Source organism: Mastomys coucha, unplaced genomic scaffold, assembly GCF_008632895.1.
Source record: "Mastomys coucha isolate ucsf_1 unplaced genomic scaffold, UCSF_Mcou_1 pScaffold23, whole genome shotgun sequence".
Classification (NCBI taxonomy): domain Eukaryota; kingdom Metazoa; phylum Chordata; class Mammalia; order Rodentia; family Muridae; genus Mastomys; species Mastomys coucha.
The window spans coordinates 52914170-52931573 of record NW_022196906.1 but is presented as its reverse complement, the minus strand read 5'-3'; the positions used below and the strand labels follow the sequence as shown (position 1 = coordinate 52931573).

Here is a 17404-nt window from a genome sequence, read left to right as displayed (position 1 = left end):
CAAAAAACCCACTAGTTTTATCTGTGTCCAAATCCTGTGCTCTAGATCACATTACACTGCTTGGTTTAATGCTCAATTTTAACCTAAAACCTTTGAATAACTTAAAAAATTTGAATTGTTGGTGGGTGATATATATAAAAACAAAAAACAAAAAAACAAATAAGGGTTTTCTATGAAACTGTGACCTTACAAGTCTGAATATTTATATGGAAAATAAAATGTACTTGAATCCCTATGGTAATAGGTCAGATTCCTTTTGGAGTTAAAGAAATGCTGTAGGCCATCTATACCAAATTCTTCACTTAAAGAATAATGAAAACAGAAGCTTTTTCAAAAACATCTACAGGCCTAATCTAAACTGCCTCATTTTCAATTCAGAAACAGTGACTCTACAACTGATCTTCCAAAACATTATTTTTATAATCAGCATGTCTAACATTTAAATAGTATGTGAAATATGCATCTCTTTCTGAATCACTGTATAAAAAAGTAAAAACACTTGAGGACACAAAGTCAGACTATTACAGGACTATAATAAACAGAAAGCTTAAATATTATCACTGAGACACGTTGCAGAAAGCTTTAAAATGGCACCCTTAACCATATAAACTCAGAAGTAAACATTTCTTTCTTGAATTCAATTTACATTCATTTAGCTCAACTATGGGTTCATAGTCACTTTACTAGCCCTGTCATGTGACTACATCCAAGCTCACTTCAAGGGAAAGGCTGTACTATGCTGTATTTAGAACATATTATCACTAACAGCAGATGAGTTCTTAGGCCTTTCCAAAACCCTTGCCTTAGTTGCTAAGAAACTACAATTTACCATATTATAAATAATCAGAAACAACTTATGCCAGCAGAGATTAAGTATCTAAGATCAAGAATCTCTCACCTATAGTGCAAAATGAAACTATGCTATTTCCACAAATAACTGAAATCAATTAAACTCACTGTTATCACATCTATGAAAAATGATACATACATACATACATACATACATACATACACACACACACACACACACACACACACACTCACACACACACATAGAAGGGGCAAATCAGGCTAACTTTACTCTTTCCCTTCTATAGCTTCATACTTAAAGGAAAAAGGGGTGTAAGTGTCCATATCCTTAGAATATTCAATGTAAGAAACAAATGTTTCCGTTCTGACTCATGCAGTAAAAAAGCCATAGGGCATAAAATTCCCTTGTAGAATCTGATAAAGTGACTTTTTTTCCAATACCAAATGTGATACATTTTCACTGTACCCTCTAGCATTTTAAGCTCAGTTTGTCTTCAAAATACTGAACTCCACTAGCTCTGGCTGATTTTGTTTTAGTGAAAGCCATTTCAATTCCAGACAAGTACAATTTTAATTGTCTTAGCATAACAACGAAGAAATTCAGAGATTAAAACTAATGTGTGGCTTCCAATCCCTAACCAACTTCTCACTAATTTTTCGTGCATAAAAAAGAAATGTTTAAACCTTCTAATAGTGGTTTCCACAACAGCTGAATTAGGTTCATTATCCTTTTAGGTTTGTATCTGAATGATCGCTTCAACAACGGACTGTGACAATGCCGTCCAGCAGAATCTGGACGTTTATGTTTAGCTCCCAGAAGCCTATTATCTTTCACCAGCTTCTCTAAAAAGCTTCTGTTCAAAACCCAATTCTCTCACTTCCACTAGACCTTAAACACATCCCAGAGACCACATTCATATTCTTCAGAAATAACATCTTTGCAGTCCTGAAACTTTTAGTTCTAAAAGCCCACTTCCTCCATCTCCCTGACACCATCTCTCATTGCCCTCAATCCCACCACTGCAGGTGTGGCTGTGTCCCAGCCCTCCCCAAAGACCGAACTAACATCATACAGCATTTGCCACAACTCGTCCCCTCCCTAATGCATCCGCCGCTCTACAAAGCAACATTACACCCCCGACTTCCTGCATTTTACTCTCTTCCCTTATTTTTCGTCTTCTCCCACTCCCACCACTATACCCAGGCACCCTTTACTTCCCTAATATTTCCTCTACCTCGGTTTTAAAGCTTTCCCCGCATCCTCTGCTCATTTTCCTCTCCTTATTTAGAAACTCCCTTTTGCTTTCCCAACCGCTACCCTAGAATGCCCAGCACTCCACCCTCTTTGGCAAAACCCAGCCCTCTTCCCCCAGCTCGTTTGGAGGAGACACTGCTGCTTCTCTTTTCCAGGTCCCCCTACTGCAGTCAACCCACTCCATCATCTTTCCGCCCACCTTCCCTCTACCCCCAAATCCAAGGCTCCCCGAATCTCTTACGTTATAACCCCTCTCCTTAAAGAGACTCAAGCAGTCGGGTGCCCCTAGGTATTCGACGGGATCCTTTTGACCCCAGCGTCCCCCCCTCCCATTTTGCAGAATGTCACCCGGGTTCCAGGGCCCCAATAGAACCCCGGGTGTCAGCGCCCGCGGAGCCCGGTTTCTCTCGCCGACACCACCCCTCCGCCAGCTCGAACTCGAACGCCTGTCTCCCGCCGCTTTCTCCAGAGCCGCCCCCGCTACTCCGGCTCCCGGTGCGCGAAGAGCCCCACGCCGCGGACCTGTCTACAGAGCCCCGGGCTCGCAGCAAAGCGACGCCTCCACCTCTCCACGAAGCACCTCCTCGCCTCAGCCGGGCCGCCCGCTGCCGGCTCCCCCAGCCCCCTCGGGCCTGGGCCCGGCCCCTCTGGTTGCCAGAACCCGGCGCCCCCGCCCGACCCGCCCCCGGCCCCTCGGCTTACCGTTCTGAGCAGCGCCTGGCCCTGGAAGGAGCGAGCCAGAGACCAGCAAGAGCGAGAGGGCCAGGGCGCCGGGGAGCGACGAGCCCGACATCCTCCCTAGCCGGAGAGCGCGCAGCGAATGGGCCGGGACCGGGGCCGGGGAAGGGAGGGGAGGGAGGGAGGGGGCGGGCGGGCGAGCGCGCGAGGGAGTGAACGAGGGAGGCAGCGGCGGCCGAGCTCCGTCCTTCCCCGTCCTCCTCCTACCGCCGCAGCGTCCAAGCCTCGCGAGACCTCCGCTGGAGGCCGTGGGCGGTCCAGGAGCGCCGGCGGCAAGGCTCGCGAGAAGAGACCCTCGCCCGAAGTCCCCACCCCTGCAGAGGCTGATTGGCCTCGAGCGAGAGAGGTCACGTGCGAAGGGCGCTTCTGGCTACGTGATGGAGCGAGGCGGGGACTCCGCCCGCTCCCTCTCCCACGGGGGAGGACGGCATCGTACAGTTTTCCCTTCTGTGGAGTCCTAGCGCCCGTAAATTAGAAGAAGCATTGAGAAAACAATGCTTTTCCCACACACACACACCCATCCTGCCTTTCGTGCGTTACTGCTCTAAGCTTCAGAAATGGATACACTAGACCCTGCTCTTAAGCTTCCTATCATTGCCCCTTATCAAAAACCTGCTCTTCCTTCTGGACTTTGACCAGAGACCGCTAGAGGTATCTGGCCACAACCTCCCTGCCTCGTGGTTTTTTTTTTTTTTTTTTTTTTTTTTTTCCCCTTCCAGGCAGTGTTACAATCGCTGTGCTTTCTTGCACAGACATCTGCTCCCTCAGCCTTCAAGTGTCCTCCTTTTCCTCCCTACCTGTGCCCTCCCCACCGCCACCCCTCTTTGGCCTTATTTTAGCTTCACAAGCTCTGAGGGCCTGAAGATAACTAGCCTGTGCAGGGCCATAGACACAATTCTACAAGGAAGTCACAGTGTATCTAGTAATAGGCAGAATCTTTGGTAGAGGAAACCCATAAGAAAATAGTTTCCACTCAGTTCCCAGTTCAGCCTAATGTATCAGAGATTAAGGAAGAGTCAAATGACCCATAGGAAAGGGGACATCAAAAGAGTTTAGCCGTGTCCCATGGAAATTTAAGAAATGCCTTCTTTGGCAGGGAGGGACCATAGTCCTTAAAAATGCTTGGTATACAAGTATGAAGACCTGAGTTTCCCAGCATAAAAGGAAAAAGATGGCCACCAGGGCCATCGCTGCAATCCCAGTCTGAAGAAGAGAAGAGTCTCCAGTTTGCTGACTAGTCTGCCTAGCCAATCCATGAGCTCTAGGTTCAGTGAGAGACCCTGCCTCAAAAACTGAGTATTCTCCACACACACACACACACACACACACACACACACACACACACACACACAAAGTGAAGAATAGTTAAAGGAGATAGCCAGAAGTTGACTTCTGGCCTCCAAAAGCATACAAGCTCTCCCTCTCACACAAACACAGGTTTGTGGGAGTTGGCTTGTTTATCCAACCCTCTGCACTTGTGGTTAGCAAAGGAGTGTTTTCTGTGGCTTAGCTCATCTCTGAGTCACAACAGACATCCTCGGGTGTCTCTGTGGCTAAAAACAGTAAACTGGCCTGCTCACCTGGCTATACTCAAAGGGTTTAGAGATTCTGGAGGAAGGAGGCCATCACATCACAAACTCTCCAGAACTCTCCAGCATTTCCAGGAACTAGACAACTATCCAATACAGACTGTGCTTTCCAGCAAGGGCTGGGGCTGTATCTCTGTGGTATGTTCACAGAAGAAAACTTTTTCAGAACCTCAGATCTGCATGTGTGATAAAGAGGATGATGGCAGTATTTTTGTCTGAACAAAGGCTGTTCCACTGACATTCTGTAAGGACAGCTACGGAGCTTAGTGCAGCCAAGATTCTCAGCTGATGAAAGCTTTTGTTGAATGCAACCGTTCTGCCTCCTAGAAACCTTAACAAACCTACTTATTTATACTCGAAATGAGGAATCCTTATAAAAGTTGTCATTCATGGAAGGGGAAACTGAGGCTAAGAGATGGTAGGTTTTGCTCAGGGTCTCCAAGCATAACTATAGATGGCAGACAGTCTGGTTCTCTCGCTTCTAAGCTTATTTTAGAAGCACATTTCCTTGCCCTCTTGAAGTTGAGAGTGGCATGTGGCTGACTCAGCCAATGAAATTTGAGAAGTGGCATGCATCATTTTCCAAGTGAAGCATTCATTCATTCCCAGGGTTCCAGACTCTTTTGCCTCGTAATAGTGAGTAATCGCTATGACAGTGAAAATACATGTCAACAGGAAAGGGATGGCCACTTGGATCCTTGAGTTAGCACAATGAGCTAAGCCCCTCCTGTCCTCCCACATCGAACCGATAACATCTCTGAGTTACGCTATTGAGATTCAAGGATGTTTGCTCTTTTCCACTTTTAGGAATTTTTATTTTATGTGTATGAATGTTTTCTTTGCATGTATGTTTGTGCTCTCTGTGTGTTTCAATGCCTGTAATATCTACAAGGGGATGTTGGAACCCCTGGAACTGGACTTATCAATGATTGTGAGCATCCGTGTAGGTGCTGAGACCTGAACCTGGATCCTCTGCAAGAGCAGTAAGTGTTCGCAATAATTGAGCTGCCTCTCCAGCCCTCCATGTTGTTCTTATAGCACAATCTGAACTATTCTAGATAAGAAATGATAAAAGCCAAATCCACACCCACCACATCACTAGTATCTATTCATCTTTGCCCCAGTGACCTAATAATTTCTCTCGGCATTATCAGTCAAATAGGGACGACGATCATTGCAGCTTTAAAAGACTGTAGGAAGAAAAAGTAGATAAGTTTATGTGAAATATTTGGAACAATTTCTGTTGTGCTACAAGCACTTCAGTATTGATCATGACACCACTCCAGCTCAGACTCCAGTCTACATTTCCCCTTCCCAATGGTACAATGTCATTATTACAAAAGCTGACACAGGAGCAATCTTTTACCTATGGGTGTAACCATTCAACTCTCAAAGCACTCAGTTATAAAGAATCCTCTTTACATAGGGAAAACATCAGCAGGTTCCACAGTTCTTTTGGTTTCTGTCTGCTGTTAAAACACACAACTAAAATCTCCTATTGATGTGGGAACTTCTTTAAAGGAATTTAGAAATGTAGGGGGAGGGGAGTTATTATTATTTACAGCTTACCAGACATAGTAGCTCACACCAATACTTGAGAGGCTGAGGCAGGAGGATCACTTGTAGTTCCAGGACAGGCTAGGATACATAGTGAGATCATCAGCCTATGCTACAGAGAGCAAAGTCTTGTCTTAAAACAAAACCAGTTATTATTTACACACATTAAGAAAACTACAGCCGGGCAGTGGTGGTGCACGCCTTTAATCCCAGCACTTGTGAGGCAGAGGCAGGCGGATTTCTGAGTTCAAGGCCAGCCTGGTTTACAGAGTGAGTTCCAGGACAGCCAGGGCTATACAGAGAAACCCTGTCTTGGAAAAAAAGAAAGGAAGGAAGAAAACTACAAATGCTGATGTGCCCAAGGATTGTTAAACTCCTTGTAATGCATCAGAAGAGCCCTAGGGGTCCTCAGAGCTCAGGCTCAAACACTTTCCTGGCCTCCGGGGAATCCCTTTCCAGTGTTTGTAGCGCCCCCTGGTGGTAAGACCTGTAATTCCCAAATGGGAAAGGCTCCCCTTGGTTTAGTTTGATGTGGTTCAATTAGCCATTGACTGACTGGTCAAAACGATAGAGTTGTAGGTTCCTAGAGATGATCTTGAACGTCCTAATGTCTTCATCCTGCAAAGATCTCTGCATCTTAAAAGCTCTTTCTATTCATATATATTGTCCCACTCACTTGACCGGCGTCATCCATCCTTCCAATCAATGTAATTTTTGCCTCGCCTTTTCCAGTCCTTTGAACTCAACACATTAATTTAATCCCTGCTGAAAGCCTATCCAGTACCTTGATGTCTCCGTTCTTTTACCTTTTCATTTCTAACAACCTTCTCACTGGAACCAACCACTCTCGGGGAGACTATGAAAATCTCAACTCCACAAACGGACACCTACACTTTAATTTCCTTGTGCTGGTAACTCATTTTCTGTAATCCCTCAACTCTTTGAGACTGCTGATTAAAGCATCCCCCTTATAAATTTTATATTAGATAACCTCCAGTAGTCTGCTAGCCACACCAGCTTGGAAACAAATTGCTCCTGAATACTGCATGTATGTGCAGACATAGGCAACTGCAACGAGTGAACACGCTGTTTCCCAGTACTACTGGGGAATGTAGGGTACGAATGAGGAGCAAAGCCAGACGTGTACTTGCCCTCTCTAAGTGGCAGGTCTCAAACTTGCTTAATTCCTTCCCACAATGGCTCACCAGAAATCTCACTCTTGAGCCCTCAGGGAGAGGAACGAATAAAGAGAAGCCGAGAGAGTTACAATAATGAAGTGGTCCTCTGTGGCTACACATTAGAATCAACTGGGGAGTATGAATAAAGCGGCAGTACTAAAAGAGAGATGCACACCACCATTCAGATCCCAGCCTCTGGAGCTTTCAATTCCATTGTCTGGGGTGGGGCCCGGTTTATGCAGATACATAGCAACCTCTAGTGTGCTGTTAAGTAAATGCTCTATGTTTCCAGCTTTGATGAACCTTAGAACAACCAGAGAACTATGAAACAATCTCAGTCCTGGAGCAGGGGCGATAGCTCAGTAGATAAGAGTGCTTGCTGCACAAATATGAGGATCTGAGTTCAAATCCCCCGCATCCACATAAAAAGCCAGGTGGTTGGATGCATGTGTGCCTGTAACCCTGTGGGTGACAGAGACAGGAGGATCTCTAGGACTATCTTGCTGCCATCCTAGCTCTAGTTTCAACTCAAGGTTCTGTCTCAGGAGACTAAGACGGAGAGTGATGGAATAGGACATCAATAGCCTCCTCTAGCTTTAGCACATGCACACATGACAATGTACACCACATGCAAACATACCACGTACACATATAAATGAATAAATAAATAAATAAATAAATAAATAAATAAAATATTATCTATGTCTTTTTAAAAAAAATCTCAGTCTCTAGACCATATCAATTAAATCAGAATCTTGGAGGGAAGCGCACTGTTAAGTTTCTCCAGCTGTGCCAGAGATATGGCTCAGTCCTGAAGAGCTTTGGCTGCTCTTGCCGAAGATGAGTTCTGTTCCCAGCATCCTCATGGTACCTCAAAGCCATCTGTGCTTCCAGTTCCAAAGGACCCAGTGGCTTCTTCTGACCTCCAGGGGTACCAGGCACACACATGCAGATCAAACACCCATACATATAAATAACTGTTTTTTTTTTAAGTCTCTAATTGATTCCAGATGTTCATATGGATTTGTATTATCATTCAAATATTTTATGCAACTGGTAAGGATCAAACTCAGGGCTTTACATATACTTGGACCCTGTTGCTTGAAACTTCTATAGAATTATATGGAGAACTGTTCAAAGATGGATTGTTGGGCCTTGCTTCCTGAGCTTCTGATTCACATGGCCTGAGATGGGGCCTGAGCATGCACAACAAGTTTCTCAGTGGCATTGATAGTACTAGGATTGCAGATTTGAGCCATCATGCCTGATGTATGCCACTGAGAACCAAATCTCAGGCATTACGTGGGATCACAATACTTTTTAGCAAGAGTAAGCTGGTGTCCATGTTTTTCTTAGATACCTTTTCTGTTAGGGATGGTAGAACAATTTTGGCATTTCTGGTTTCTATTAAAAACCACAGAAATATTATAAGAATATGTTTTAGTTTTAATCCCAAGTATGGGATATGGGAAATTCAGACTGTCCATAGCAGATGACTATGATTTGCCTCATGCTCTAGCAGAGATGTGATTTTGCCAGCAATAGATAGTTTCTGCAATTGTATGATGTTCAGAATTCTGGGGACTTTTCAGAGGATACATAAATGCTAGGGCCCTGAGAGACAGTGTAGGTTGTTGGATGTGTTTGTTAAGTAGTCATGCACAGAGTAGATATCATGACTGTGAAGATTGAACCTGCCTCAAGGAATTTGATGCCCCTACTCAGGAAGTAGCATAATGATAACATTTCCCCTTTACTTTCTATCCTTTTTCCTCTCCTCTCTAGTGTTAGAGTGTTGAAAAGGTGAATATAGGGTGAATAGCGGAAGAAAGAAGAACTCACAAAGTAATAAAGAACAGCTACAGGGATGGGTACCTGTGCCTTAGTTTATATTTGCCTTGAAATAGCCTTACTTCTCTACCAGTTTTAAAGATAGCTTTGCTGGGTAAAACAATCTCAGTTGGTACTGATTTACCTTCAGGGGTTTTTTTTTGGGTTTTTTTTTTTTTTGGTTGTTTTTTTTTTTTTGGTTTTTCGAGACAGGGTTTCTCTGTGTAGCCCTGGCTGTCCTGGAACTCACTCTACATGTAAACCAGGCTGGCCTCAAACTCAGAAATCTGCCTGCCTCTGCCTCACAAGAGCTGGGATTAAAGGCATGTGCCACCACTGCCCAGCTACCTTCAGGGTTTTAAACATATTGCTCCATGCTTTCTTAGCTTTTTGGTTGCCAATAAGAGAGATAATATTACTCTAATATGCCAGCCTTTGTAGAAGAGTTGGCTTCTTTCTTTATGGCTTTTAGTAGTTTTGCCATGTATGTTTGATATTTGATTATAATATGTCATGGAATGGCTCTTCTCTGGTCATGTATTTTTGGAACCCTAAATGCTTCCTGTATTTAGGTGTCTATTCTCTAAATTCTGAAGGTTTTCATTGTTAGTTTAGTTTGGTTGTCTTTTTGCTATAATTTAATGAAAAAAATTTCACTATACCATGAGAACTTTATTTTTCTTTCTCTCAGCTCTTCCTTCTATTCCATGGATTATTAAGTTTGATATCTTGATTGTGTTACAGACTTCTTGGATGTTGTGGTCATATCCTTTTTGGGGGGGCGTATTTTGCTTCACTTTTTTAAGACAACATCTCATGAAGTCCAGGCTGAACTAGAACTCACTTCATAGCTGAGGATGTTTCAAACTCCCCATCTTCCTGTATCCAATCTCTAATTGGCATTATAGGCATACACCAGTGAATATAGCATTCTTCCTTATTGATGTTTGAATGTAGTATTTCTTTGACCTTGTCTTCCATTCCTGATCTTTTCTTCTGCTTTATCAGATCTACTGATTATGCTTGTGACTGAGTTTTTTACTTGGCTCACTGAGTAGACTATTCTTAAGGGTTCAATCTTCCAGACTACTTAGAAAGGAGACAATAAACTACTGCAACAGCAACAACCTCCAACCATATAAGGTCTAGAAATACACTTAAGAATGATTAAATCTCACATCACCCAGAAATATATCATCAGTGAACACAAAGCAGACCAGGGTAACACTAAAGTGGAATATTCTGTGAAGCTAAGCACTTCTGCTGGCTGTACTCTACGGTCTTGGCAGGTTCTCTCACTCTCCCAAGATTTCCAAGATCATAACCACTGAGGTAGCTAATGTTCCCTGGCTGAGGGTATCTCCTGAATGTGTTGGGAGTGGGGAGAATGCAATGGCCACACTGCAATTTCTATAGCAGTGGACCTTTCTCCATGATTTCAAAACCCCCTAAAGGTCAATTGCCTGCTAGGTCCATGCAGCTGTGGATCTCAGGTAGCCCATTGCTGCTTCTGAGTTTTCAGGTTCTACAGCGGGGAACAGCCAACAAGGGCTCCGGAGGCTCAGGACCATCAAACTCCAAGCCCAGAGTCAGTTGATGAGATTCCCTTCCTAGCCTCAATAGCCACCATTTCTTATGTATGTCAACTGATTGATCCAAGCTCCTTGTGATCATCTGCTTGGCCTTCTCTCTCTTTTCAACTGCTTTCCAGAGCTGTCTTTCAGCTTGACACTTCAGCAGGTTAAGTTCAGTCTCCCCAGCTTGTGGGTGTTTCCTAGTCTCAGGACAAGAGGCCAGCTCAATTTTAAATAACAGTTTCTCTATCAAGATGACCCTGATCACCGCTCTCCAGGACATGCTGAGTGACAAAATAGGGTTCTAATATATCTGTTGGGGCAGAACTTGGATCTAAGGTTTTATGAGGGTCGTGGGCTTTTCTGTGGGATAGGACTTCCTGTCAGTTTTCCCTGAGGCCTGCCTGTGTTACATTTTTAGATGAAGCTTCCACTTCCTACCCTCTCTGTGGAGGTGTGCATCTGGGGTTGGATGTCTTGGTTTACATCTTTTTGGTACGTCACCTGCTGGTTTTTCTATATTTTCCAGTGAGTATTTCTCACTACCTTTGCTATTCTTTTAAAAAAGTTATTCATTTATTTTATGTATGTGAGTACACTGTAGCTGTCTTCACACCAGAAGAGGGCATCAGATCTCATCACAGATGGCTGTGAGCCACCATGTGGTTGCTGGGAATTGAACTTGGGACCTCTGGAAGAGCAGTCAGTGCTCTTAACCTCTGGGCCATCTCTCCAGCCCTGGAACAAACTTTTATACTTATTATTATTCTAACTCTCCTTTATTGGGCTACAGGGAGGCAGCTTCAAGTCCTCTGCCTTACCTGGAAGTCACCTCTCTTTAAATTTAAATTTGTTTGAGTGTCTGGTGAGATGGCTCTGAGGATAAAGGCACTGTTGCCACAGCCTATAACCTAGGTTCATTCCCCAGAACCCAAAAGTGAGAGGAGAAGACCAAATCCTGCAAGTTGTCCTCTGTCTCAACCCCCGCACCCCTGCACCCCACACCCACACACTGGGGCACACATGTGCCCACACACAGCCACAAAAAGTAAATACAAATGTGAATTAACCTGACTAGCCTTCAATTTTTTTTTTCATTTATTCTGTTCAATACTGCTGGGATCTTTTAATCTGAAAATTAATGTCTAATACTCAAGATGGATCCTGACATTCTGCATTCTTTGTTCTCCTTCTGAAATGTTTGATCTTCTGAATTTGTTCTCTATTTTATCTTTTATCTAATAATTCTCATCCCTTTTATTTTTTTTAAATTTATTCTAAAAGATTTCCTTTACCTGCCAATTCTTCTATGACATTTCTAACTTCAGCAATTATACTTAAAATTCTAAGAGCAATTTTTTATACCATTGTTGTTCTTTTATCATAAAATTTGTACCATTTTCTGGATATGCTACCATTTTAAAATAATTCTAGAAATAGAAAGTGTAAAGGTTTTTATTTTGCATATTTTTTCTGCTTCCATATTCTTTATTTTTCTTGGGCTAAAAGTTTTTTTAAAAAAATGATTTAATGTGAGTTTTTCTTATATTTGTCTGTGTAGTGATCTACTCTTACTGTTTTACATTTGTAACAGAAGAACCATATTGATTTACCTGTGTTGATAGTACGCATTCCCTATATGTTCTATGAGTATAGGTCTATTTTTCTTTCTCTTTTTTCTTCTATTTTTCTATCTCATGTCACCATAAAGAAAATGCTGCCCACAGGTTCTGTGAACCAGGATTGTTATTTCTCAAAGAGTGACACTGGAGTTGAATGGTGGTGGCTCTGGGGTCTAAAGAAGATGATTACACAGTCCAAAGTATTTTGACAAGGCAAAATGTTTTATCTCTGCAGAATGGTTCGTGCCACACTCAAGCAAACAAGCAAGCAAGCAAACACATAAGGGTCCCTCTGGGGTTTTATTCCTAATGAGAAATGTCCTATGCCTCTCTGAGTACTCAGAGCTTGGCTTACATTCGTAATTGACTAATACAGCACAGTGCAGATTCTAGGGGGGAAAAGGAACGAAGCATGTTTTGATTCCAAGAACTGACCCTGGAGAGATCTGAATTTCTGCAAAGTCGCTTCTTCACAATTTACTTGTTTTTATTTTTTTAATATATGTGCACCACATGAATGCCTGCTCCCTGTGAAGGAAGAGGGTATCTGATCCTCTAGAATTGGAGTTGCAGAGAGTTTTGAGCTGCCATGTGGGTGCTGAGAACTGAGTCAGGTCCTCAGCAAGAGCAACAATGGTAACCTACGATTCATTTCTCCAGGCTGCTACAATTGTTTAAAATGAAACCTTGTCTTATTTAACTCTGAGAAAGAAAAGACTGCATCTGCTTAAGCTTCCCACAGGCAAAGCCTTAGGAAGGAGGAGGCTTTGTTCCGAGATAGTTATCTAGTATGATGAATAACAGTAATTGTCAGTGCTGGGTTAGCCTGTCTGTGGGGCAGGAGGAGAAGGTAATTGTTGTTGGAAGATCCAGCCTGAAGTGAGAAACACCCTAGGCAAGGTACCCTAGATTGTATACCATCGGAGAAATCTAGTTGAGCACAAGAAGGCAAGAAATAGGTGGGCATGCATTTATTCTCTCTCTGCTCTTGGATATGATATGACTACCTATCTCAAGTTCTCACCTTGACTTCCTTACAATGATGGACTACTAACTGGGATTGTAAAACAAACAAACCCTCTTGTACATAAATTGCTTTTTAACTGGATATTGTATCACAGCAACAGAAATGAAGTCAGGACACCCACCTAGAAACCTTTAGTTTTTTTCTTAATGCCATCTGCTTGAGCTCTGTGTGAGAAAAGGTAACAAGGGGCAGTAGCCATCAGGGACATCTCAAGAAGATGTTTATGGGAAGATGTCCACATTATTTCTTCTCTTCCTCTTCTCCTGCAAACATGTGAGCTCTCCAGGAGTACGGCCTCCTCCTCAGATCCCTGTACTCACAGTCATTCTCTGTGGTACAAAGTTCATTCGCTTTATTATCATGCTAATGCAGTTTCAGTAGAAGGAAAAGACAAACATATGCCCTCTTTACTTTAACTTGGTAGATGAAGCCAAACTCCATCAACTTTATTTTTCTTCCACCATTATATTCCCTAGCAAAATCTTTCAAGCAGTATAAAATTTACAATGTGGTTACATTCTACTTTTCTTTTCTTTCTTTCTTCTTTTTTTTTAAGGGATTCTGATTTATTGAGTCTTCCAGATAGCTTAAACCAGACTATAATGTTCCTGATTTTTAAAAGATTTCTTTTTTACTATCTTATTTTAGTTTCTGAGACAGAGTCTCACTGTATAGCTCTGGCTGCCCTGGAACTCATGGAGATCCACCTGCATCTGCCTCCCAAGTACTGAGACTAAAGGCATGCATCACTATTCCTGGCTATAAAATTATTTTTGTATTTCAAGTGTGTGTGTGTGTGTGTGTGTGTGTGTGTGTGTGTGTGTGTGCAGGCTCCAGCAGTGACCAGAAGAAGGTGTAGGATCCCTGCAGCTGGTGGTCTTTCTTTGGTTCTGAGGTCACGGTTAGAGTAACCTTACAGAAGAGTTAGCTCTCATTTCCATGCTGAGGCATCCCTTCCCCCTGAGGGGCCAGCCACATGAAGGTATAGAATAGAATAGAGTTTATTTAGGGCATGGGGAGGGGAGTTGAGAGGGTAGTAGGGACAGAGAAAAAAAAAATTTAATTTTATGTGTATGGATGCTTTGCTTACATGCATATCTATTTATCATGTACCTCCCTGGAGCCCACAGAGGCAAGAAGAGGGCATCAAAAACACTGAAACTGAAGTTACACCGTTGTGAGCCATTATATTGGTGTTGGGGATCTAACTCTAGACCTCAGCAACAGCAGCCATTGTTCTTTTTATTTATTTTTTGTTTGTTTGTTTGTTTGTTGGTTTTTCGAGACAGGGTTTCTCTGTATAGCCCTGGCTGTCCTGGAACTCACTCTGTAATTGCTGAGCAAGCCGTCTCTCCAGCCTTTTGAGATAGACCTTACTTTGTAGCTTCAGCTAGGTGGCACTCACTATTTAGACCAGACTGGCCTCAAATTGACTATGAGGACAAAGATAATCTTAAACTCCTAGTGTTTCTGCCTCCATCTCAAAAGTGCTAGGGTTAGACCTGTACATCACTCTCTCTGGCCTCTTCAAGTATTGCGTGCATGTGAGGCACAAATGTATATGCAGGCAAAACACTCATACACATAAAATAAAAAATAAATAAAATCCCAAAAGGGATGTGTGTGTGTTAATCCTTACTTTAAAAATACACAGATAGATAGATAGATAGATAGATAGATAGATAGATAGATAGATAGCTTTATATGCTTGGATATATATATGTATATATATGTATATATATATATGAAATTAGCAAAAAATACCACATAGTTTATAAAATAATATGATAAAATTAGAGGGTATTTTGGGTTTGATTTGCTTTTTATTTTTATAGTATGACATTGTGAGAACTAACACATTATTAGTTTTAAAAATTATAATGTATTTATTATGTATTATATATAATTTTATATATATATTTCACAAATCAATGAAAACATGTGATATCTGAGGCTGGGTTGTTTCATTGACCATGATGATCTCTAGTTTCATCCATTTTTCCAAAATGACATAATTTTGTTTTTCATCATGGTTGAATAAAAGTTCATTTGTATGTGTAAAACAAACAAACAGGTGTAGACTGACAAGAGAGCCTCCTGCTTGGGCAGAAAGCGCTTTCCCTGCTGAGCCATCTCTCTAACCCCTTATCATCTTCATTCTGAGAGATATCTTTGGCTTTATCACCCAACATTTAATTGGTCTTCAACCCTGCCCAGTTACCTTTGTTTATTTGTTTATTGTCTGTTAGTTTTGTCCTGGAATCCCTAATCTATTCTCTACCTCTCAAACTCTGTGGGATTATAAATCTGCATCACCAAGCCCTGCTTCTTCTTATATTGTTGACCTCCCGAATTTAACCTTACATTTTATCTGTTAATTACTGTATGTGGGGGAGGGGGGAGTTGAGACAGACTCTCTGTGTAGTCCTGGCAAGTCTTTAACTTGTTATGTGGATTTGTAATATTTAACCTTTTAAGTTTAATTACTATTTATACCCAGAAAGGGAAGCAGGAGTTGAGGTGAAAACCTGCTAGCTCAGCAAGGTAACCTTTTCTTAACTGTATACAAAATATCTACTTACAAGCCTGATCCTACAATATACTGCTAGCTCTTTAGAAATCTCTTTCTCTGTGTGTTATTCTATGGAGGCAGTCTACCTTTCTCTTAAGCTCCAGGGCTCCTTTGCTCTTACCTAGAGTACCATTTTACCTGTGCCTGCTCCAGGTGCTTCTCTGTGGTTCCTGCAAGCCCAAAGAGAAAATTCCTTTCTCTTACAGGGAGCTCCTTCCATGAAGCTCTTCCAAGACAAAAGAGACAGAGCTCTAGCAAAGGTCCATTTTTTTTTTTTTTTATAAAAGAAGTCTCTACACCCTGGGCAGGCAGAACCATGTCACCTTCATGGTGGGTGGCTCCAAGCTAAGTCTGTAGGATTGAATGCTTTCACCTTTATGGTGGGGTAGCTCAACTTTGCCTCAGATCATAGAGCAAAGACCACAAGCCTTCTCCTATGCAACTTGCCTTAGAATAGGCAGGAACATTCCATTTGTTAGCATCCTTATCTATAAAGACTTTTAGGGCTATCCTCAGACTGCATCTCTAGAGAACACTTAACTGAATTTGACAACACAATATCTTTCTAAGCTTGTACATTTTGCTAACAGATAGGTTTTCTACGTACAATATTTAAATATCCTGTAACTAGCTGGGACTGGCTGGTACTCTTTCTGCCAGCCTCCCAAGTTCTGGTATTACAAGTATATGCCAGCTAGGCAATTCATTTTACAAATTCCAATGTTTCCTGTTTTCCTATTACTACCTTTTCATAACAGCAAGCTCCTCTTACTTTTTCCAAAGACATTATTCTCTTAAAAATTTTTTTTTTGGAGTCAGAGTCTCATGTGTATTAGACTGATCTCAAATGTAATACATAAATGAGGATGACCTAGAATTTCTCACGCTCCCGTTACTACCTACTGAATGCTGGCATTACACACGTCTGTCCCTACAACTGCTAGGAACTGAACCTAGGGCTTTCAGACAAGATATACAAGTGCTCTGCCAACTGAACTACACTTCCAACCTCAGCTTTAAAATATACATTTATATATACTTATATTTAATATAAATATACAAACAAACAAATATACATAAAAATAAATAAACAAATATACAAATATGATATAATGTTATAATATATAATTATGATTATATAATATATAAATATAAATTTATTTTATGTGTATGGGTACTTTGCCTATATATATATATATGTGTATATATATATATATATATATATATATATATTCTGTTCACTGAATTAGCTCTGGGTCTTTCCAGGTTGAGTCTCTACTTGTTCACCTTCATATTATAATCTTGCTTACCTTAAAATGTCTGCTGCTTGTTTGCTTTTGCTGTTGTTCTGAGACAGGACCTTATGCCCTAGCGCAGGATACCTGGGAACCCGTCTCACACATGGGTCCTCAGCTACGGCAGAGGTAAGATGGGTGCTCAGAGAACAGCAGACCACACCCAGCTCCCTGCTAGTCCTTGCTCATTGTATTTCCTAAGTGGCAGACTAAGCTGACAGTTAACTTCATTCATTCATTCTCACAGTTTAATTTCCAGTTCTGAGACTGGCATTTTCCCTTAATTGCAAGATTGAGGGAGGGCTCTCAGCGTGGGGTCGGAAGCAGTTGTTAAGCTCCCAACAGGTAACTAAAGGG

The 17404-nt window shown here is 41.9% G+C and overlaps 1 protein-coding gene across 6 annotated transcripts in view; it reads right to left on the bottom strand.

The window, feature by feature from the left end:
* Nptn (neuroplastin) overlaps positions 1 to 3047 on the bottom strand; it is a 70551-nt gene extending 67504 nt beyond the window's left edge. For 5 of the 6 annotated variants that reach the window (XR_004111913.1, XM_031345906.1, XM_031345904.1 and 2 more), the window contains exon 1: positions 2768 to 3047. Coding sequence is in view for 5 of the 6 variants with exons in the window: in XM_031345906.1 (XP_031201766.1) it covers positions 2768 to 2858 (91 nt within the window). In the remaining variant the exon portion in view is untranslated. The remainder of the gene's footprint in view (positions 1 to 2767) is intronic. The other variant, XM_031345903.1, reaches the window with a different exon arrangement.
* Positions 3048 to 17404: the final 14357 nt, after the last annotated feature.